Source organism: Macrobrachium rosenbergii, chromosome 54, assembly GCF_040412425.1.
Source record: "Macrobrachium rosenbergii isolate ZJJX-2024 chromosome 54, ASM4041242v1, whole genome shotgun sequence".
In the NCBI taxonomy this organism is placed as follows: Eukaryota; Metazoa; Arthropoda; class Malacostraca; order Decapoda; family Palaemonidae; genus Macrobrachium; species Macrobrachium rosenbergii.
The window spans coordinates 41,336,553-41,361,537 of NC_089794.1; the positions used below are offsets into that span (position 1 = coordinate 41,336,553).

At 41.2% G+C, this 24,985-nt stretch overlaps 1 protein-coding gene across 1 annotated transcript in view; it reads right to left on the reverse strand.

Moving 5' to 3' along the window:
* Nucleotides 1-397: 397 nt before the first annotated feature.
* The window catches only part of PIG-C (phosphatidylinositol glycan anchor biosynthesis class C), a 29,554-nt gene continuing 4,966 nt past the window's right edge, over nucleotides 398-24,985 (reverse strand). The window contains exons 3-7 of the mRNA XM_067098052.1: nucleotides 9,323-9,453; nucleotides 6,974-7,142; nucleotides 6,256-6,403; nucleotides 4,810-4,979; nucleotides 398-744 (exon numbers count right to left, since the gene is read on the reverse strand). Coding sequence (XP_066954153.1) covers nucleotides 699-744; nucleotides 4,810-4,979; nucleotides 6,256-6,403; nucleotides 6,974-7,142; nucleotides 9,323-9,453 — 664 coding nt within the window. The 3' untranslated portion in view covers nucleotides 398-698. The remainder of the gene's footprint in view (nucleotides 745-4,809; nucleotides 4,980-6,255; nucleotides 6,404-6,973; nucleotides 7,143-9,322; nucleotides 9,454-24,985) is intronic.

A 24,985-nucleotide genomic window follows, 5' to 3' on the forward strand; every position in this document is an offset into this window, starting at 1 on the left:
ATGACTAGGAAAGGTCAGTAGACTACTGAATTTGCCTGCGCTTTAAAGTGATACCTTCACTGGAAAAAGGGAACATATAATCTTGGCACAAACCTTTTCTTAATTTCCTGAGCACATATAATTTCCATCTTGAAGTTGTGATGGCAACTAAGCAAGCATCCATTAGTACAAATTGGAGTCACAGACTCACTAGCATAAATTATATTTTCTGAAAACTAAAAAATGAATGAATATAAAAGAAAATGAAGAAGAAACTTTCCTGTAATTAATGTACTTACAAAATAAGAGGCAAAGCAGAATGGATGAACTTCAGCAACAACCAAAGTAATAAAATAGCATGGCTTGCTATGGCTGCTACCAATGCATACCTCAGAACAAGGCAAGTAATTAAACATTGTTTATCACTGTCTGGGTTTTTAATGCTATCCACTTAAACACAGCACACAGTATGTAAAACGATGGTTTGTGCTCAAAAACAAAAATGTAAACAGCAGTGACAATGACTGTTCTACAACTGGTTAATTTAAGTCTCAACAAAATTACCTTTATAGTAACTTCAAATCTTTGTATAATTACTATTTATTGTGTAAATAATTTATTGTAAATAAAATGCTTATTAGAGGTTTCTTCTCATAATAAAAACTTGCGGTATACATTAAAAATAATTTAAAGTTTATAGTTACAAAAACTTGCAGTAATCATCGATCTTCTATGAGTGCCTCATCCCAGGGCCCATATATATTCCTGTAAAAAATTAAAAGCATGAAATATTTCTTTTTACACTAAAGAAATAACAAATTCATCAATTACAGTGAAATAATGTTGCATTCCTACAAACAAGTAAAACCAAACATGGAACACATGTACCACAAAGAATAACAACTGGAATAACTAGTAAATCAGCATTTCATGTAAGGATAATAAACTTAACGACTGAATGATGACCAAGAATGGTAGAAGGATCTGGTTGTTACTTGGTTTATTGCTAACCTTTCAAAACTATGTGTAAACAGATACATTCATAAGACTTGACTTCCAAGTCTAAGGAGTCTCATGTCAACTATCTCAACTGCATGCAGTGGTTAATTCCATTTTATTACTGTATTATTATTATTATTATTATTATTTAGTAGTTTAACAAGACAACAGAGTCATATTTTTTGACACTGAAAGGCTTTGCTTGAAGGATCTGTCCTTAGAAGTGAGATAGAAATTAAAGCTAGGTAAAACTGAAGTTGAAAAGAGGCCCATCAAAAGAAATATGCAAATAGCAATGCAGACGTGAAATAAAAAATGCTACAATGAAGTTTCAGTAGTCTTCAGTGTACCATTAAAGGTTCACAGTGAAGGGCATATAACACTACAGGTGGTAAGTGGTAGGTTATGTACACTATAAATGTTAAACATCTGGAGTTTCAATCTGACAACATGCCCTCCACCCCTTCCTCAAGTAGTGATGAACTGGGTCCTTTATTTTATATCAATCTTAGTGTCCCAATTTTTTTACTCTTACGTGAAAGTGAAAATTAGAACAGGACATGATTAAAGAATTTGGACAGCTAAGTTGGAAAACATCATACAGAACAGATGGAAGACAAAAGATAGGAAGCAATGCATTAGAGGTTAAAGAAACATAGCAAAGACACTTAGTGCTACCAACAGTAAATAATGCATAGAACACTGCCGTTGGTATTTCCCATTATAGCTTGATTAAGAGGATTTACTTTATAACAAGCTCATATCCTTTTCTTTATCCTTACTGGGCTAGCTTAAATTTTTGCTTTTACATGGAGATGAAAACTGGAACAAGACACAGCAAAAGAAGTCAGACAGCTTAGTGAAAAAAGACCATGGGGGACAGATGAAAGATGAAGGGTAGAAAGCCACGTATCTAGGAGCTGCAGGAAAACTACAGAGGCCCTTAGTACTGCTAACATCATGCAGTGCACACTGCTGTTGGTATTCCCTTTTGATTTCAGTGGGTTCACCACTTTCCAAGAGGAATGAGCACTTACCAAATGTTCAACAAAACTGCCATACAGTATTTCCAAAGATCAGTACATAACAACACTGCCTAGCTACTGCAAGTTCTAATTACATCAGCTTCTGCCAGTTGTATATTTGGCTTGATTTTGGGGTTAGCACTTACTGTGTTTTATACATTTTACTTTTCATGTGCTCCTTTTTTTGTATTTTTATTTCTCATTAACGAACAAATCCTTCCAGCAAGCCCATGGAGAATATAGAAATGTGATTCAGTTGTCTTGTTAAACTACTTAATAATAATAATAATAATAATAATAATAATAATAATAATAATAATAATAATAATAATAATAATAATAATAATGGCCTGATACCTATAAGATACACTTTTTTCTAAACCTTCAAACCTCTAAATGGTCTTTGGTACATATAACTGGCCCAATTTCTGAGCTTATCAAATCATCTCCCTTTACCAAAAGTACTGTACATATTGGTAATTCAAGAGCTTACACATCTAAGGGACTGATGCCCAAGGATGCTTTACCCGAGATATACAATGTACCCCGAAGCTTCAACCGGGTGGTAGTAAAGTTCAATACTTTATGCCATCAACTGGAATGAACACAACACTAATGCACATGCTCCTAATAGTCTGTTAATGTAACAGGGTAGGAGTTAACCCACCTCAAAACATTAAGATTAAACTGGTATATATTCTCACACAAATAAAAATTCTTATCTTATGAAACCTTAATTTTTAGAAACACCCAAAATTGATATAACTGCCATGGAGGTTGCCCAAGTTTCCTGGTCTTTAATATGAGCAGATCTGTCTTCTGATCTTAAGTGGACTACCAATTTTCAAAGCTTTTCATTTCTATTAAGAGATTTACTGAGAAACTCTTAATCTTCAAATTATTAATTGCATATTGGGTAATCTTTATAATATTCCAGTTTTGTTAACTCACTGTAACAAAATTACTGCAGTAGTATGTGCCAAAGCTAATGTGAGATCTTGCAGATTTTTCCCCTCTAAGTGGTTCATGTTACTTAAATTCTTTTTACAGAGGACAGAGGCCTATCAGAAATTAACTGTTTAAGAAATTCATGTTATGAGCAGAGAAGCTGTGTGGTTCTTTTATGGACCATACCGTCCGCAAGCAACATAAACAGTTCCCTAAAGTTACAGTATAAAAGGACTCCTGAGACAGTAAGAATGATCAACATTATATCTCAGTACCTCTTGATTTTGATTGATCATTCCTCAATATCTCTTGGTTTTGACTCTTCTAGTTCCTGCTGCAGCTGCTCTCATCTTGTTGCAGAAGACCATAAGATGCTGGTGAAGGAAAACTATGAGGAATCAAATGGATGACTGAGTCAGTCTTAGTCATCTCATCCTAAGGCAGTGAAGGACTTTGGGGGACCAAATAGTTTTGGTCACCAAGTCCTTAGTTCCCACGTGTTCAACAGTCTCTTTCAGCAGTTACAATAATCAATCTTGGACATCAGTCTTGATGAAGTTAATATCAGCCACAAGTCTACTGGCTCATTACAACTTCCTTGGGTCAAAGATCCAAGGAGACTAGTTAGAAATCACTAATATCTGTTTAATGATTGAAATGGAAGAACCTGAAATTCAGAGAAACCTGAACAGGCTGTCAGCTCCTAACCTAGACATGGGTGACATCAGACCTCTCTCCCCATCTCAGGACAGAAGCACAAGGATCGAAACAGTAACTTAGGCCCTTTTGCTGACCAGTGTCTGCAGAGAACAGACACACTGAACAAGAAAAAATGCACACCTAGAGCTACAGTTTATCAGTTTACCCTCAAAAGCAATTTTTGTAATATTGTGATAAGATGATATGTATGATTCTTCCATTATGATAGTAATCTATATAAGAGGCCTATCAAATAATGGAAATACACAGTAATGCGCAGACTACAGAACAGTGTGCAGAAGTACATCCAATGGATAACAACAGGAAAACCATTACCTGCTTATATTCTCTTGTGAATGTTAAATGAAAATGAAAGAGTGTATAATACAAACAAACTGGAGGAATGCCAAGAAACAAATACATAGTTAATAACGATGAATCAGGGAGAGAATAGTATGTATTAGTAAATAATAAATTGCAGAGTTAATAAAAATAGAAGTGCACTAAATAAGCTGCTAATGATAGATGTATAGATATGAGCACCAGCAATTTTGAAAATCAAGTACTGTACTGCAAAAAAAAGCTACTGCGAGCATAAAAAGCTATGGTGAACATAGAATAAAACTGAAATTATGAAAGCAATTGTAATTGAGTAGAATGAATCCAACTGCTGGCATCATTCCCCAAGGAAGAATGAGGTGATGATAAGAAAAGCAGCAGCAGAGTTCAGCTATATACTATTATTCAATGTACATCAAACACAATATACAGCACCAGAGAACGATGTTCCCACAAAAAATTGTCCTAACCTGAGGATAAACACCACAAATGAAGCAATTTGGAACTGAATTTTGGATTAGGTCTGATCTGGAAGAGCTGGTGTAAAAGTAACTTGCAAAGCTTTAGTTTCTACTTTGTATGAACACAAATGCATTATATGAATGTTTGTGAATAAGAACAGGCATAAACAATAATGATGCACTGCAATCAGCTTTCAAAGATTAAATTTTGAAAATTAAAATTCAATTTTTTAACAAAATCATTCAGCACAATTAAATCATGTACACTTGCAAGAAACATTAACATGTTTTTACAAGTCCAACAATTTACTTAATTAGCAAGGCTTAAACACCTACAAGAAATAACAACACTAACTTACTGTTTATAGTGCTGAAGGTAAACATATAATGAGGGAATGATGCCATTGCAGATAACTAATGCACCAACGAATAAGTACATTAGATGTGATGCATAACAATACAGCCCAACTGTCGTAATTGCAATAACTGAAGTGGTTAATAGAAGGTCTGTTGTCATTCCAAGTTTCACCTGAAATATAAGATAACACATAATTAAACAAGCATGTACATAGCTATTATACAAATCATAATTACTTTCTATGCACTAAATATTAACTCGTATTATTCAACATAACAAAATGTCAAGAATATGTGTAAGATAAAGAATCCAGATACAGTACTTGCACTGCTTCTAAAGGAGGAAAGGCAATGAAATTTCATACCCTAGCTCTCAAAACTTAATGAAAGTTCAGAAACATTTTTAGGAGTTAAAAAAATCTCCATCCTCATTAACTACTGATAGTTATATCCTGTTAGCAGACTAAACTGCATGACTTTTGCCTGTCACTTTTATCCAGTCCCTTTGGTCTCTACCACCTTCAAAAACTGTTCAACTTCTTTCAACTTTGTGTTATTCCAGTTTTCACCTACAAAGAAATCTTTTGGCGGAGCCTTTCGAGTCTTGAAATGGGCTTAAAGAGTTTAGGGTCCCTAGGGCAGGAATTATCAGAAGATTGCCTCTTTAAGGGTAGAGAGGCAAGATCCCACTTGCGATGACGAGGACTTACTGATCTCATTAAATGATAATGTAATATCAGTGATATTAATTAGTCCAATTAAATTATTTGGGAATAATAAAAACTTACAATTTCAGACACTTAATAATTGGACTAATTAGTTAATATGGTATGGACTACAAAGAAAGGACCAAAGGCAACAAAATCAAAGTTGTAGTTGTTACATAACATACATCACTTCCATTCTAATTTGCTAACTTATTTGAATTCCTATCGAATCTAAATTCTCATCTTAATCTTTCTCCATAAACTTTCAAATATTCCCAATGGCTGACTTCCTGCCACATATGTATCTACTACTCCTTTACCCATATCATATTCTCTGCTTAACATGTCTATTTAGATCTCCTGCCACTACTATACCCACTGATTACTGTACCTATCACCGTTTCTTATAACCTCCCAAAATTTTTGTTTTATCATCTAGACTCCACATTTGCATATACTGAGAACAGCAATCACCATAATATTAAACATAATTCATAGTACAGTAATCAGAATTCAGTAAAAATCTTGAAAAGCTACCACACAAATAAGTTCACAATTTATTTCCCTAAAACATAAAATTATGCTGCCACCAACCAGTGTATTTGCAATCTTATATAAGTACTATAATTTTAGATTATTTTACTGCTGAGATTTCCCAAAGTACTTGTGAAACAAGAAGGGGTTTGCACATGTGAAAAAATGTAAGCAACTGTTCCAAATACAAAACAGCTTATCACTAACCCTACAATACCTCCGGAATACTGGAAAAAGGGCAAAAAGCATTACTGCAACGGTGATCAAGGTGAATACATCCTGGTCTTTCCCAAGTCTGGATGCCAAACACACAGATGCAAACACTCCTAAGTTATGTGACACAGTAGGATTCACTCTGGAAAACAGAATGTGAGATACAAAGCAAAATAACTCTGTTGAAATACAGTACAACATTAATTATAGATAAATTAAGTACATTTAATGAATGATACACCTTAGCAAAAACAGTTTCTGCAGGAGGAATAATAAATGATTGCATCAAAATCAGTACATGCACACACAATAGTCCCACTGTGCATGGAGATCAAAAAGGTGAGGTAAGCATAAGATGTACAGTACTATGGTGTGTCCACAGAGTATTCAGTAAATTGCCTTGAATTAGTACTACTGCATTACAAAATATGTAAACAATCAGTTTTATCGAAAAATTTGAGTCTGTAAGAATATCTTTCTCCACCTCATTGTGTTTAGTTAAAAAATGAATACTCCACTAGATATTCAAAGTCAAGAGTAGCTTCTGTAATTTGTACAGTTACTAACCTGCAAGTCTTTAACATAAACTAAGATATCATTCTGAATAACATTTAAGAATAACATTTAATTATAATGAGACCAAGCTTCTCCCTTTTCAAAACGAAAAATATCTAAAACAATTCTACAGTTGATTTAAATTTTAAAAACTTACATAGCAACAGAAACTCCGTAGTCTTGATGGACAATTCTCAGCAAAAGCAGTGCAGTGGTACAGGCATTTATTGTGTCCGTAGCAACACTTCCTGTTAAACTTTTGACCATAGGTGTTGCACAAGATATTAGCACAAAATAGAAACACACCAACTTAGCATCACCTCTTGCTGAAAGTAAACATCAAACATTTTTTTTTCAAATTTTATGCTATAAAATGGCAATAAAGTCATATGGCAAACCCCCTGTGGTACCTATTTTAGCTCTCAACAATTTGCTTCACTAGTTGGAAAATAACAATAAACCAATCACCTGGGCTTTGGGAACAACTCCCTCTTGAAGTAATAAGTTTATACTATCTGTTAAATAGAAAATTATTTAAAACCTTGTACATATCCAAAAGAACAAATCCATTGTCATACGTTCTGGCTAACTATCTATGAGAGGGAAATTAACTTTCTAATTTATTTACTGTATGACAGGAAAGCAGCATTCAAGTTCCTAAGCTGCAATATTATTTGGTACCTGTAAGCATGACTTACATCTATGGTCATCAAAAGAATTATAAAAGAATTATTGTTGTGCAATCCATTTGTTTGCCTTCATATCTAAAAGCCAACTCTGACTTTTTTCTAAAATCACCAGACAACACAAAAAATCAATGTTTCTTTGTTTTGAAGGAGATAACCATACACCCATGACACTTTTTAGGCTATAATGTACATAGCCCAACAAGTGGTAGGCTATGCTTGCCTATCTTCTGAAACTGGCTTTGGGCTAGACTAGTAAAATGAATGAGTGTTTCAGTCTTGGCTTCAGCTGGCACTTGAAGTCGAAGGCAGATGAATCTTCAAATTCAAGATTAAGGATGACTGAAGTTGAGGAATGGAAATTCTTGACTTCCATAATTTCTTAAAGCCTTCCCAGGGTTTTCAATAAATTACATTCTGCTGGATATCTTGTTTATTTTACTCCTGATTGGTTCCCCTCTAGACCTGATTCCTTCCTACAAATTTTTCCATTCTACAAGGAAGAAATATTGCATTACAACTGGGAAACAAGGGGTGCTAGAGCTTCTTTCCCATTCTCAGTAACAGTACATTTCTAGAACCTTTTAATTAATATGTATGCATCACCACTGCACACAGATATCACCAGCTCTTGATAAAATAAAATTTATTTTTTATTATATATGTTGCTTAGCATATTATCATTAATATTAGAGAGGGAATTCCAACATTACATAACCATTATCTCTTCATGTAAAAATTAAGCATGGATCAACTTTCTGGACTCAGTAATAACTAGCAAATTAGCTGAAAATGGATAATATGAAGTAAATGAACTATGGGCCTAAAGACTACAGGTAAAGATGATCTATATCTAAGTGCTGCCTCTCAGATGAAACAAGATTAAAACTGAAACACATTACCAACAACCCATTCCAACAATTTAATCAGGAGGTAACATATGACCCTAAGAATATTAATCTTAATAAAAATCATACTATTAAGAATGACTCAGGCTATGGCAGTACTTCATACTGACAATGAGGAGGAATTCCCAGATACAGTGTGCTGTGCTTTGATAGATGTAAAACTTTCAGGCCTAGGGCCCTTTGTCCTCTTGAGGTAGAGACACATTCCACTGACTAGACATAGCAGATGTCCTCCTTGAAATTTCCTGCATTGTCTTCTGAAGTACAGAATGCTGAATATACTGGATTATTCCAAAGATGATAAATTTGTGATATTTTATCACTTACTTTGTTCACTATACATAATGGGGTGTCTAAGAGGCAGCTGTTGGAAGATGCTCAATAGAAGGGAAGGTGGAAAATCTCATCACCATTACCTCACTGGCAAAAGAAATTAGAGCTAAAGATTTCAAAAGCATGGAGGGAAATTTGGAGACATTACAAAATGATACTGAGACAAGCATTAAAGAACTTGATGTCAAGGCTAGGGAGGAGTTTGTATAACAGTGAGGATGATGATGATGACCCAGAGTTTCCCAACCCCTTTTCAACATCATTCAGTATTTCAAGTTGGTTCTGCTTCTTTGATCATTACATTGAGATCCAATAGTCACATCTATTTTCTGGATTTAGTGTGAACTCTGAATGCTCCATGCATTTCATACACTAAACCATAAAAAATGCAAAGTTCATCTGCTTGAAATAAAGTAAAGTACAGTATGCAGATTAAGTTCCTTGAGCAAGAACTTACTCTGCAAGGATATTTATGAGTTTTTCCCCTTTTTCAACATGTACAGATGCAATCACATGTAGCCCTACTAACCTACACCAAGAGGAGTTAAAGAAAGAAATAATTATGACATATACTATTACCTGATATCGCATGATGTGAGTTAGTAATGATGTACCCAGTGACGCCCACCAGACACGTAACAACTAATAAACTTGATGCTCGGATTTCACCTTGAGACAACCCAAAGAAGATAGCAACTAACCCAAGACAGCTGAAATGGAATTAGATTACATTTTCTCCTGATATAAAACTCATAGAGAACAGTAAACTATACTGTACACCACAATGCATATAGTACAGCTCAGTGGTCTGGTAAAACTAAGGTATACTTAACATACTAAATAAAGTAAGCAAATAATTGTTAAAATATACTGTCCAATATCCCTTCTACTAACTCCTGATACAAATATCACCCACAGAACTGAGAATGTGTAGTCTAAAGCAGCGTTCCTAACTTCTTTGGTCATGACATAAAATCTCTAAATATGACATGGTGGCCCATGATCTCAACATGGTTGTTCTTGAACTTTTGTTTTTAAATATCCTCATTAAAACTGCAAATACAAAAATAATACATAGTTTTATATTAATAACTTGAGCACAATTATGAATATAGCAATAATAATTACAGTATTCTATAAATATATACCTCTGTGACAGAGTAAAATGCTCTTAAGTACAGCAGGAGTTTTACATGATTCAATTTCTTTACAATGTGTGAGAGACAGAGACAGACAGAGAGTGTGCTTTAAAGGTATCAAAGATTAAGATGGTTGTCATAACAAGGAAGGATAGGATTAGGAATGAGTACATCAGATGGTCAACAAAGGTGGTTGAAATATCAAAGAAAGCGCAGTATGGGGAGACTGAGATAGTGCAGACACCTACTGAGAAGGGAGAGAGGAAGACCATATTGGAAGGCATGCTATGGAGATGGAAGTGCAGGGTAGAAGAAGATGAGGAAGACCAAGAAAGAGATGGAGAGACTGTGTGAGGGAGGACTTGAGAGAGAAAGGACTTGATGAAGCAGAAGAGCACCACAGAGGCAGAGGCGGCCCAACCAAAACAGTGACCCCATATAGAAACGGGACTGAGAAGAAGAAGAAAGACAAATTCTATATTTCTTTTTCTTCTACACATCAGCAAAGGCATTGAGTTATGAAGAACATGGTGCTGCACAAGTTAGGACAAGTTGACTTATTTGCTTATTCTGACATCTTAGATGAGAAGTAACTGTAAATGAATCAAGAAAATTTCATATTCTCTGGCATTCCATAGGAAAATAGATACCATGATCATCATGAATGCAGGTACTGTATGTGGAACTGCCAGTCTACTTCACCTTTGTGGTTTCATGAATATGGGTGTGGGTTTGTACTTGTTGGGGTATTTAGTTGTGGTGGGTCAAATCTTACTGGCAGTTGAAAATGGTGAGCAATCTTTTTCCTCTTCCTCCATCTACACCTCCTCCTATGGCATTCACCACCTTTCCCAGGAGAAGTAGTTTTTCTCCAGGTTATGAGCTCCTAAATTCCAGCAGAATAATTATTTTGGTACCAGTGACAATGAGACAGTGACTTACTCTAATGAGTACAAAGTATCTTCTTTGCTTTTCTGGTGTTCTACTCGTAGTATCCCAGGAAAATTAAATGAATACCTGTACTTGAATCTACCCTATGCTGTCTCAGAAGGATTTATAAAATGATGGGCTTTCCACAAGGCTGAAACCTTCAAATATATATCCTACGAAAATGAAATTTTTATAATGAAATAAAGTTTTATATATACTTACCAAGTAATTACATAGCTATTAGTTTCAAACTATGGCAGCAGTTTAAATTCAAAATCCGCGCTAGCACTTCAATTGTTTAGTGTAGGTGACCAGTGCCGCCCACTAATGGGAATACTGTACAGTACTAGGAACGAATTAGCAAACCTCATCGTGTTTGTGCCCTTATGTCCATGTGAGGGGAGGGAGGGAGGGCTCTGATTTTATAATTACTTGGTAAGTACTGTATATATAAAACTATATTTTATTATAAAAATGTCATTTTTATACAAGTGACTTACCAAGCAATTACATAGCTGAATCCCACAATGACATGAGGTGGGATACATGGACATATTCTACTCCAAAACATTAAGACATGTAATGAATCTGAAATAGAAAAGCTGCTAGCATTAAAGACAATGCTTGTCATTCCTGATCAGTCAAGAGAGCTACTGCAGGATAATACTGCCTCTGGTTGGTGCTCATCTTAACCTGTAGTGGCGTGGTGGTATAGCCACGGAGCGCCTCTACTTAAGTGGGAGCTTTGCAAAGAAGGAGTACTCAGATGGCTAAAAAAGCATCAGTGGAAGTTTTGCAGAGGAGGAGTTATCCGAAGGCTAGCAAAACTTCAAAAAGTGCCCCTGCCCTGGGAGCAGTACCACAATAAAATAACCAGACAACACTGTCACCTACACTCAAATAAAAAACACAACTCATCCACTTAGAGTGGTGCGTGCCCCAGGTACACCGTACTCCCCCGGCTCCTCCAAAATCGACACCTCACCAAGGTGAAGAGATAGTAAGAAAAAATCTACCATGCCAGTCACTAATAATGATCACAAGGTACTGCAAAATATTAACACTGTTTTAACTTCATTAAAAGTTGTGAGAAATGAAGAACGATTACACATCCAGAAAGTCAACTGCAGAACAAAAGTAACGGGCATCTTGTGCCTGAAAGCCAATGAGGTAGAAGCTGCTCTGACATCCTTACCTTTCACTAAAACATAGTCAAATGTTCTCCTGATTCTGAGTGGTCCCAGAAATATGGTCCATTAGGATGAAGGACAATGCGTTCTTAGATAGAGGGCGAAAAGAGTCCATGCCACAACACTATAGATTATGGATGGCCCTCTGCTCTACCGATCCTGCTCCTGAAAACTCCAACTGGATAGAGAGCTCTCTATTCTTCCACAGATCCAAGGATGAGGGGAGAGCTGGAGCCAGATGATTGGGAGCTGGCGCCAGGCCCTGGTTGCTCTGAGCTGGTGCCAAGCTATAGTTGGAGCCAGCCGAGCTGGCTGCCAAGTGAGCTACACAAGGGAGCTGATGGAGCGCTCCTAGGTGCTCGAAGCAAGAGCTGGTGCCAAGCTGTAGTTGGCGCCAGGCGAGCTGGAAGTCAGGTGAGGTAAGAGCTCGGGAGCTGGTGGGCATTCCTGGGCGCCAGGCTGTAAATGGCACCAAATAAGCTGGATGCCAAGTAAGCTCACTCGGGAGCTAGCGGGAGCTCCTAGGTGCTCAGAGCATGAGCTGGTGCCAGGCAATCTGGAAGACAGGCAATGAAAGAGTTCAGGAGCTAGTGGATGCTCCTGGGTGTCCAGAGCCCTGTTCCTAGCTATCAAGAACGTCTTCTCTTCCATAAGTTCTTAGGGGAGAAAGAACGGGTCCAGGTCTTGGAAGGGTCCTTGTTCATGGCTAAGCTTCCAAGGGTAACTGAGCAGACCGTGTTACTGGATCCGTAGCTTGATACTCCTTAATGATGGAATATAAGGGATTCTAGATCTCAGAAAAGAGGCAATCAAGACTTTGTGTCACAGATGTCTCAAAAGAAGGAACGAGGAGCCTAAGATGCCATCTACAGAAATCATTCATAGTCTGATAGACAGGTCTAGAAGACTGATGTCTGCATCTAGCTATAGCCTCTGAGGTACATCTTGAAAAAACCTTATGTTCTGACAAGCTTCCAAGAAGTGTGAAGTCCGTCTGGGTAAGAGCGAGCCACCCTTGGTGGTGTCTCTTCTAAGTAAGGTTGACTGAGAGATATGGATTGAGGAAGGAGTCTTGGAAAGTCCACCAACCACCATGGGAGGTTCAGAAATCATTATATCGTGGGTCAGAATGGGGCTATGAGGGTCATCGTAAAGTTGGATGAGCCTCAGAATTGTTCAGCACTTCCTTGACTATGCTGAAGGGCAGAAAGACATAAGAGTCCAAGATGGACTGAACTTGAAGCATGGTGTCTGCTGCCCATGCTAGAGGGACTGAGGCTGGAGAACACAAGAAAGGAACATGAAGGTTCCTTAAGGTGGCAAACAGGTCCAAAGTCAGTCTGCCCCATAGAATCCACAGAACTCGACAGACCAGGGGATTCAGGGTCGACTGGGAGGTAAGAACAGGCTTCTGATGGCTCAGATCGTCCCTCAGAACTTACTTTTCGACTAAAAAAATCAAATGACTAGAAAACTCGATTGATTGTTCACAGCAAAAGCTCTCTTGCTGTTTGGTGGAGAGAGCATGAGCAAGAAAACCTCCTTCCTAACGTAATAAGTCTAGGACTGCAGTCTTGTCTATATGAATTACCACAGTCTAGGAGTGAAAAAGGGTTGCGAAACACTGAAACCCTAAACGAATCACTTCAGTTCTCTGACAGATGTGCAGGCTCTGTTCTTCCAGGGACACAATCCGGGAAACCTCTCAGTTCCTCGAGCAGAAGATTAAGTCTAGTCTCAGAGAAGGAACCTCTCTTCTGAAAGACTAAGTTCAGCCAGCTACCACTGCATGTCCGAGTTATGGGAAAAAACTATGTTATCTGGCTGTGTTTCCCTGTCCCAGTTAGTCCTTCAAAGGGAAACAAGGATGTCAGCTGTCCTGGGATACAAGGACATATTCAGGAAACTGATGTTCCTGGTCAGAAAATGAAGACTGCAAGAGCAAGGACTCGAGAGAAGACTTATGCCTTAGAGGCCGAAGCCTAGATCCCTGAACTGGAAGAATGGATGACCAGACTGTCTGGTTTATCTCCATCCTAAACTTTGTTCTCTAACCGAAGAGAGAAAGGGAGCTTTGGGCCATGCAGACTCATGACCGATTCTGTGGACTGCAAGCAACAAAGCGAACTTGCATATCATCGTGCAGACTCGCAGACAACTAAGCGGACTAGTTGTCGACCCTGCTGATTCTTGACAGCCGTGCGGACACTAGGGCATCCGTGTGGGATCAACTCTTATTGGACTTGCTTGAAAAATCCATAAGAGACCCAAAAAACATGGTCACAGGATAACAGAAGCATGTCCAAAACCAGGTGTGATGAATTTCATGCAGTCCAACACAATACTGTAAAACAGAAAAATAGTCCATGAGCGGGAGCTAGGCTTTCAGTGGCGGGAGCCTAATCCTGGCTAAATAGTGCCAAGTGCTCTGGCACAGATGTCAGGAGTTCAGGAATTGGCGCCAGAAGCTTGGAAGTTGATTCCAGGTGTTCAGGAACAGGTGACGCTAGGAAGCACTGGACTGAGAAGGATCAAGGCACTTTCTCCTCTTGATTGGAGCCAAAGTAAGGTCTTCCATGGAAGACAGACTGAAGAAGAGACAGGAAAACCACAGCAAAACTGCTGAAAGGCTGTGAGATTGGCTAGACTCCTTACTGCCTGACAGAAATGGAGAACAGCAAGTGTCATGTGTATCCTTCAGCAGCCATGAAGAACCAAAAGCATATGGTGTTTACTGTTTGTGCCATAAATCTCAGAACAGGATGAAAACTAAAGGAAAAATTGCAAAACCCTCCTATGAAGTCTGTCTAACTTGAAAACATATCGGAGGATGACAGAGTCCCCAGCAGACTCATCCACTAATGTTCCAAGTAAGAAAGAAGGGGCAAGAAATTAGCGGACCGTCTGCTGAAAGTGGCTTGATTCTCTTGCAGACTGAAAAGCTAAAAAAATTCCAATTTGAGACAAGGCTTGCGACGGAGACCGTATTGAGGAAGAGGAAATGTAGGCTGACTGTGTGGTTCTCACAGTAGTAAAGGAGCACTAGACCTCTCTATCTGAGCTTCCAGAGAAAAGCAAAACCTCTAAAAACCATCTCAATTGTCCTTGCCTGCACAGAACAGGACTGAGGAAAACCAAGGCGAAGCTTCTCGGTGAACACATGGGAGTCCTCTAACTACTTAGCCAGTACTCCTGTGTCAATCAAGAAAAACCCTTACTTCAATCTTGACAAAATCTACGACAAGGAGGTCTAATTTTGTAGAAGCATGAGAGGGGGGGGGGAAGACAAAAGACACTTGTCTTGCTCTTTTTTCAATGGAAGTCAAACTCCCAAATCTCTGAGAGACTTCTTGAGGATGAAGCAAACGCCAGAGGCTTTCTTCAACAAGCTTATAAATTCAGGACACAAAAGTCCCTGTCTGCAAAAGACGGGACTTTGAGACAATAATTGTCACTAAAAGGGAAGTGGTGTTGGCTCGCCTTGTAGCTTTTAGGTGAGGATGGGACAGACTGAAGAGAGAGACAAAACGCTTGTGAGCAGGTTGAACAGTATGATACTGAAGAGGTGGCGCCTGGTGCCCGGATTGTGGCACCGGATGCCTGACAGCTGGTGCCAAATGGACAGGTGGATGCACAGACACAGGTGGATGTGTGGACACAGGTGGATCTCCGACAATGGGAGCTCGGACACTACTGGGAGCTCAGAATCACTAGAAAAAACATCATTGGAGCCTCTAGTCCACACTAGTGGGCACTCGGACACTTCAGCAGCTGAAATGAGCCTTTTCAGTGGCTGAGAATCACTAGAAAGTGCCATCGGCACCTCTAGTCCACACTACTGGGTGCTCAGACACTTCAGCAGCTGAAACAAGCCTTTTCAGTGGCCAAGAATCACTAGAAAAAATGCCATCGGCGCCTCTAGTCAACCCTACTGAGCGCTAGGACACTTCATCAGCTGAAATTAGTCTTTTCGGTGGCCGAGAATCACTAGAGAAAAAGAAAAACTGCTGCAAAGATCCGATGTTTACATCGAGACTGGCAGAAATGCAATGAAGTTGTCTGCTAAGTTGATCATAGTATTCCCGTTAGTGGGCGATACTGGTCACCTACACTAAACAATTGAAGTGCTAGTACAAATTTTTAATTTAAGCTGCCACGATAGTTTAAACTAATAGCTATGTAATTACTTGGTAAGTTACTTATATAAAAATTACAATGTGGGATCAATATCACTGATGATTTTGCAATTAACAAATCAAGTTTTAATACAGCAAAACATTTTCAAACAAACCCTTTATCAAGTACTAAGGGCCCAGCTATCATCCATCATCCTTGCTATGTTAAATCCTATCAATGTGACAGGATGAGCTGAATACTTATCTATGACTGATGGTCCACAGGTCTGAATATACATACACTCTACCTGCACTTATCCATAATTTAGAGATGGTCTGTCTGGGGACAAAGCAACTGAGATTTGGGCTCATATGATTGATGTGTTTGTACAAAAAATATGTTATAAAAACTGTAATTTCACAGCATTAATAGCTGGTGACTTAATTTTACCACACACTCCTTGTTCCCTATCAGTTCATTAATGAGTGAACTTGTTCCCTATCTGTTCATTAATGAGTGAATTTGTTGCTGGCTGCCACTCTTGAAAGAGTCTTGTTGCAGCAGTTACCATCCATGAGCTAGCCTCATTGAGGTTTGCTTTATGGATGCCTTTACACTGGTGAATAATATTCTTTGGAGAGCTGACAAGTTATTCCTCTTTACTGTACTTCCTATACAAGGCGTGGCAAAGTTTAAATGTATTCTTGGATAGTCTGCCAGAGGATTAAGCTCTTCTTTGGCCTGAAATGACTGTGGAACTTCTCTTCCTAATTACAAGATCTCCTCTTTGGAAACATTATCAATATTCCTCACATATGCTAAGGACTATGATATTGTTACAAATGTCGTCTTTGATCATTTACATTTTTGCTTTTCCATCTTGATATTTCGATATATTTCAATATAATGTAACGTAAAAATAAAAGCAGTACTAAATGTTTTGCAAAAGTCCCCTTGACATTTCTCTCCTGCCATGCTCTCCAGTAATGACAACCAGGTGTCAAATGAGGAGATAATTTCATGACCATGCCCAAAGTCATTATCAGCTCCTGACCTGATCACATTAATCCATGCTTGATGGGAAAATCAGTAGCCTGTTGCACATTTACGCAGACTGTTTGAGATTTAACCTATTGTTAACAGTCCCAGTCAATCTCATCATGAGATCTCTCTGAGAACCTTCCCTTCCTTGCCTTTACCTATCATGCCATTAAGGGCCACTGTCTTGACCTGACCCACACCTGCGAATCCTCCTACTCATCCTCGCTATGTATCTCCACATTGTACACTCCCTTCCTCAAACCTTTTATTAGCCAACCTTCAACAACCTTTCCAGATGACTGTCAGGATTAGCAGCGTAAACCAAGACGAGGACAACAGATAAACCCATTAAGAGGAAATTGTCAAAACATGACCTATGTGCAGTATACGAAAGATCGCCATCTGCAGTATTCGATGGGCCGGAGTTCATGATGAGCTTAGAGGAATTTATTTCGGTGAAAGATCCTCTAGTGAGCTAGGATATCCCGTTGCTAAGAACGGTTCTTAGCTACCAGTCAAGAAATCAGTCTGGTCTGTCTGGGGGTCTCTGTCTGATCGAGTCCCCACTAGACCTCCCTTTGATGCCGTCACACTGAAGGTGGTCCTCTCTCACCACTGCCCCTGAGTGCTGATGCCTCAGTAGACTGCCAGTGTCCCTTTGTTTCATCTAATTCCTTTATGGTGGGGGACTGTACACGATGCAGCTTCCACTGATGCCCTGCTACAGGAATCCGGCTCTGATCGCCGTCATGTCTTGTCCACGGACTAAGGTAATGTGATTGGAAGTTTCTGTTCGACCTCACCATTTTATCTTTACCTGATTTTTCCAACTAGTCTATTTTCATAGCCTACCCTCTTGCGTTTCTCCCTCAGAGACTCGTGTGACTTTGACTGTGGTGTCTGATTTGCAATACTGGAATACTAGTGTTAATTCTAACTTGCGCTTCGATTATCAGTGTAAACACACAGTATATTTGTTGCCAGTGTCTTGCTATTTGCTCACGTATTCCAAGATAAGTGTCATTCAAGTCCCTTTGTGTATTTCAACATCCCTGCTATTGCAGATCCATGTTGCAAGTACCTTTTGTGTGGAATTACCTGTAGGCCAATGGTGCCATCTTCCTGCAAACTACAGGTGCCATATCCGGTCAAGATACCCAGAAATCCCAGTGTGATCCCGCTTCACTTGACGTAACCCATCCTGTACATTCTAGGACCCTCTCCCATACTTGCGACATCTAGTAGCCTAAGAAGGCATAGTGATAACTCTTGCACATCGTGTAGCATTTGCTTCATGATTTGTGAAATTAGTACAGTAATTTGAACAGTCCACAGAGCTCCACTGTTAGCTCCTGTAAATATTTTCTCTTCTGATTCTTTAGTGAATTATACTTTTGAGTGGACAATCTAAGTTTGCCTTAAAATCCTGTAATCTTATGGTAATTTGAGTATAATCACTATTACATATTCTGTTCACTGGAATGCAGGTTCCCTTGTTAGTCAGTTGCTGTAATCTAGGTCATGATTAGAGCCACCCCTTCCCCTGCATGGCTGCACTGGCATATCTGTGGGGACCTCAGTTTCTTCAGAGTGCCACAACCAACCTTTACTTGTGCCCAAGTAGTGTGTGATACCATCACTTGCTGGCTTGCAAGGCACCCACACCTTTCACCCACATCTTTCCTTATTTACATCATGCTACCTAAGAGGGGATTCTATGGAATGATCATCTTTTTGGAGGTGTCTTTGACAATTTCAGCCTTTTATGTTTGCCATAGGCATGACATCAATAGCTCTGCAGGGTGACACCTTCATTCTAAAACTGGAAGCATTATTGTCTACCAGCGACAACCCCTTAGGTCGTGTGCATGACAGGACAAAGTGCACCCATTTCATTTGTATTTAGTGATCTACATTATCAGCAACTTTTGATGGATGATTCACTCCTCTTTGGAGTCTTCCTGTTCATCCTTATATAATATATGAAATCCATTCCTCCAGGAACAAAGTAAATGTGGTACTGGCACCCTTGCCACTGGCTCCTTTTCTTCATCAGAGAGACTCTTCATCAGAGAGACAACTGTTATGCAGTAAAGTACAACTTTGACCATACTAGCAAGTTTGCAGTCCCTATATAAACTCAAGAGAGTTCAATATACAGTGCCATCATTACACAAAGAACTTTACACCTAGCTACTCAGGCTAATATAAAATGATATTTTTATGATAAAATAAAGTTTGTTCATACTTACCTGGCAGATATATATATAGCTGTATTCTCCGAAAGGGACCGACAGAAATTCAAAACTTACGGCACACGCAGATGGGCCAGGTGGTTAGTACCCATTCCCGCCGCTGGGAGGCGGGTATCAGGAACCATTCCCATTTTCTATTCAGATTTTCTAGAAACTAGAACTACTGTCTCCTGAGGGGAGGAGGGCGGGTATTATGATTATATATATCTGCCAGGTAAGTATGAACAAACTTTATTTTATCATAAAAATATCATTTTGTTCATGACACTTACCTGACAGATATATATATAGCTGAATCCCACCATTGGAGGTGGGAAGAGACAGAATAGGATTTAGGAAACAAAACTATGTAGGCGATTGACACCTTGGTTCCTTACCTGTTAGCATTGCTGACTTCGTGATTACTGTCACCCAAGCCTGCTTCTGCTTTACTAGAAAACTCCAGCAAGGGTAGAGACCTATAGAGCTGGTGGAATCTAGATGATCTGTCAACGGGGCGAGACCACAATGTGACTAGACCATATGACCTTACTATGAGGGTAAACGACAAACTAACAACCACCTGACCAAGCCTAGTTACGTTAAAAAGATTAACATAAACTAAGGACTGGGGCGACCACCACTGGTGGAGACCCAACGACCATAAAAACAACACAAAAATATTAAAAACACACCAAAACAAAACTAAAGGAGAGGATGAGAGTCGCTTTCTGTTCCCAAGATCGTATTTGCGGAAACGTAAGGCCCCAGCGCACAGCAATTCTCATAGGACGTCTTCACTTCTGTGAGATAATGAGAAGCAAAGACCGAATTGCTTCGCCAAAAAGTGGCACCCAGAATGTCATTGAGAGACTGGTTTTTCTGGAAGGCCACTGAGGTAGCAATGGCTCTCACTTCGTGAGCCTTAACCTTCAAAGTTCTCAAGTCTTCGTCTAGCACACTGGAATGGGCGTCTATGATGGTGCTTCGTAGAAAGAACGCCAGGGCATTTTTCGAGAGAGGTAACTCAGGCCTCTTAACGGAGCACCAGAGATTGCTAGAAGGACCTCTACAATTCTGGGTCCTCTGCAAATAAAATTTTAGAGCCCTGACAGGACATAGGGTTCTCTCAGGTTCTTGTCCAGTGATGTCCGTCAAGCCCTTAATTTCGAAGGACCTGGGCCAAGGGAAGACGGGTTCTCATTCTTAGCAAGAAAAATAGGGCTCAGAGAACAGACAGCATCAGGGCCTCTGAAACCTATAATCTTGCTGAACGCTTGAAGTTCACTAACTCTCTTGCCGTCGCCAGAGCAGTTAGGAAAATAGCTTTCTTTGTTACATCTCTGAAGGAAGCAGAATTTAAAGGTTCAAACCTCTTCGACATCAGGAATTTTAGAACTATATCTAAATTCCACGAAGGTAACTTAGGGAGGCTACCTTAGACGTCTCAAAAGACCTAAGAAGATCATGAAGGTCTTTATTGTCCGATAAGTTCAGGCCTCTATGCCTGAAGACCGTTGACAGCATACTCCTATAGCCTTTGATGGTCGGGACTGCCAGGTTCAAATCCTTTCTCAGATATAAAAGGAAGTCTGCTATCTGGGAAAGAGAGGTCGTGGTGGAGGAAATTCCCTTAAGTTTACACCACCTCCTGAAAATGATCCACTTGGACTGGTACACTGCACCGGAAGAGGCTCTCCTGGTGTTAGCGATCGCCTTAGCCACTGGTCTAGAAAAACCTCTCGCTCTGAGCAACTTCTCGATAGTCTGTATGCAGTTAGACTCAGAGCGGGGAGGTTTTTGTGGTACCTCTCGAAGTGGGGTTGTTTGAGAAGATCTGTTCTCAAAGGAAGCGTTCTTGGATAGTCTACCACGAGAGACATGACCTCTGGGAACCATTCTGCTGAAGGCCAAAAAGGAGCGATTAAAGTCATTCTCGTCCCTTCTGAGGCTACAAACTTTCTGACGACTTCCCAGAATCTTGAATGGGAGAAAGGCGTACAGATCTAGACCCTTCCAGTCCCAGAGAAAGGCGTCTGTTGCAAGGGCTCCCGGTCGAGAACAGGAGAGCAGTAAAGGGGCAGCCTTGTGGTCCTTGAAGTCGCGAAACGTCCACTAGGGGACGTCCCCAAAGTTTCCAAAGATCCTGACACACTTCTGCTCAGAGTCCATTCTGTAGGCAGCAGCTGATGTTGTCGACTGAGAAGGTCCGCGCGAACATTCTCGACCCCTGCAACAAAACGAGTGAGAATCGTCACCTGGTGAGAATGTGCCCAAAGCAGGATCTCCTTGGCGATCAAGAACAGGGACCGGGAAAGAGTACCTCCCTGTTTCTTGAGGTACGCCAGGGCCGTGGTGTTGTCGGAATTGACTTGAATCACCCGACCTGCAACTTGATCCTGGAAGAACTGAAGAGCCAGGAAAATCGCTTTCAGTTCTTTGAGATTTATGTGCCAGGACACCTGTTCCCCTTCCCAGGTGCCTGACACTTCCTCCCCCTAGTGTTGCTCCCCATCCCGACATGGACGCGTCGGAAAACAACACTAGGTCGGGCTCTGAAGATAGAGAGAGACCCCTTCTGCCAACTTTACAGGATCGAGCCACCACCAAGATGGTCCTTACAGAGAGAGATCCTGAGAGACTCTTCTAAGTCCTCCTTGTTCTTCCAGTTGTCTGCAAGAAAGAACTGTAGGGGTCTGAGATGCAACCTCCCCAGGGAAACAAACTTCTCCAGTGATGAAATGGTCCCCAGCAGACTCATCCATTCCTCACCGAGCATGTTTCTTTCCCAGGAAGGCCGAAACTTTTACTAAGCAGTGCTGCTGTCGGTCCTGGGATGGAAAGGCTCGAAAACCCGCTGAATCCATCCGAATCCCCAGATAAAGAATGGACTGAGAGGGGATCAGATGAGACTTCTCTAAATTCACAAGAAGTCCCAGGGACTTCGTCAGTTCCAAAGTCGAATGCAAGTCCTCCAGACACCTTTGTTCCGATGTGGCTCTGATGAGCCAATCGCCTAGATAGAGCGAGATCCTTATTCCGCAAGATGAAGCCACCGGGCAACGTTCCTCATCAGGACAGTGAAAACCATAGGAGCTGTACTCAGACCGAAACAGAGAGCTCTGAATTGGTACACTCTTCCCTTCAGGACAAACCTCAAAAACTTTCTCGATTGAGGATGAATGGGGACATGAAAATACGGCGTCCTGAAGGTCGAGAGAGACCATCCAATCGCCTGGTCGCAGTGCATTGATAACCAACTGAGGCGTCTCCATTTTGAACTTCTCCTGACGACAAAATTGTTCAGTCTGCTGACGTCCAGGACTGGTCTCCACCCCCTGACTGTTTTGGAACCAGGAAGAGACGGTTGTAAAACCCCGGAGACTCCAGATCCAGGACTCGCTCTATTGCTCTCTTTCTGAATCATATCTTCCAGCAGATCTAAAAGGATCTGTTGCTTTTCCGGATGGTAAGAAGGCGACAGATCTCTGGGAGTAGAGGACAGGGGGTTTTCGAGGAACGGGATCCTGTAACCTTTTTTGATCACATTGAGGGACCAGGAATCCGCCCCTCTTACTTTCCAGGCTTCCGAAACAGGAGAAGCCTGGCTCCTACTGGTGTCTGGAGGTGAGAAAATCACTTCTTGCCCTTTGGGAAGAAGGGCTCACCTCTGGAGAGACCTCTTCCTCGCGAAAAGGTCTAGAGGAGGAAGATCTCCCACGAAAGGGCTTCTGTCTCTTCGGGGAAGTCCTTGGGAAGACGTAGAAGGGACACTAGGACGCCTGGAAGATTGAGCAAGGAGATCCTGAGTAGCCTTCTCCTTAAGGCTGGAGGCGAGATCCTTGACAAGCGGCTGGGGAAGAGATGGCTAGAAAGAGGGGCAAAAGTAGCTCAGCCCTCTGAACAGGAGAAACTGACTTGGCAGCGAAATTGCAGTACAAAGCCCTCTTCTTTAGGAGGGTTGTACCAAAATGAGAAGCCAGTTCATCAGCGCCATCCCTGACGGCCTTGTCCATGCACGACAGTACACTGGACAGCTCCCCAGAGAAATAGAGTCCAGACTACGAGTCCTTAAGTCCAAGGCCCCCAAGCACCAGTCCAGAAAGTTAAAAACCTCCATCGACTTGAAGAGGCCTTTCAGATGGTGGTCGGTTTCAGAAAGAGTCCAAGACACCTTAGCTGAAGAAAGAAGAGACCTCCTTGACGCATCCACGAGGCTCGCAAAATCACCTTGAGAGGAAGAAGGAACTCTAGAGCCAATTTCCTCTCCTGTCTCATACCACATACCCGCTTTCCCACACAATCTAGACGGGGAGAGAGCGAAGGAAGATTTCTTGAGACTTCCTATCTTCCATCCATGCATTGACCCTCTTGAGAGCTTTTCTTGTAGCCAACGAAGTCTTCATTTGTAGGAAGCCGGGCGATTTCCTCACCTTCGAAGAAGCTAACTGCGAAGGAGGGGAAAGAGGAGCAGAAGGCTGAAACTTATCAGGAAAAAGCTCCTTAAGCATACTAGCCAAAATCCTGTAGTCGGAGAAAGACGAAAGAGGGGGCTCTTGTTCAGCAGAGTCCGACTCCTGAGACAAATCCGCCTCTTCGACAGGAGCGACAGGAGAGTCTTCCGGGGCTAGAGAGAAACAAAGACCTTTGGGTCCAATACGTCCCAGAGACCTCTTCTCGTGGGAAGAAGCAGCAGAAAATTCCAGGAACAACTCGTACAGGAGAGTCCTGCCGAAAGGCCCTGATGAGCGCCCTGAGGAGCGCCCTGACGAAAGTCCCTGACGAGCGTCCCTGACGAGCGTCCTGAGAGCGACGCCCTGACGAGCGTCCTGCTTCGCAGCAAGCAGCCGAGCGTCCTGAAGAGCGCCCTGTCTTACAAGCTGCCGAGCCCTGGCGAGTCCCGACGAGCGAGCGAGCAAGCCGAGCTTCTTGACGAGAGTCCTGAGAGCATCATGCAGGGATCGGGAAAAACGAGAAGCGTCCTGGTGGGCGCGTCCTGCCGAACGCCAAAACGAGCGAAAGCAGGAGGAGAGGCAAGAAGAGCGTCTTGGCGCGAACTCTTACTAGCAGCAAGCCGAGCTGCAAGAGGAGCGCCCTGATCAACCAGCCAGTCACGACGGGCAAGGAGAGCTGATGATCCGCAGAACGATGAGGGTGACTACGGAAGCCGCAGGGGAGAGAGACAAACGAAGAGAAGGAGAGGGAGACCTCTTAGATCTTTTAACTGGCAGCGACAAATCCTTTGGGCGCCGACGAGGCTGCTTCTCCTTAGCAGCGAGAAGGGAAGCTAACTGCCGCTGCATATCTTGGATAAGACGCTCAAGGAGAGAAGCCCTCTCAGGAGAAGGGCTGCTCTTATGAGAAGAAGAGGGGGAAGGGACGTCCTCCTCCTTCTACCAAGAGCGACAGGGCTCTCTTCTTGGTGCGGCTGGGACGTTCAGCAACGTCCTCCTCCGAAGAAATCCTGGTCCTCTTCTGCGATGGCAAATCTCGCAGCCAGTCGGGAGAAGAGTCTAAGGCATGAGAAAGAGGAGAAGAAGCGTCCTCTTCAACGCTGCTCCTCTTGAAAGGACGAGAGTCCAACCGAGAACG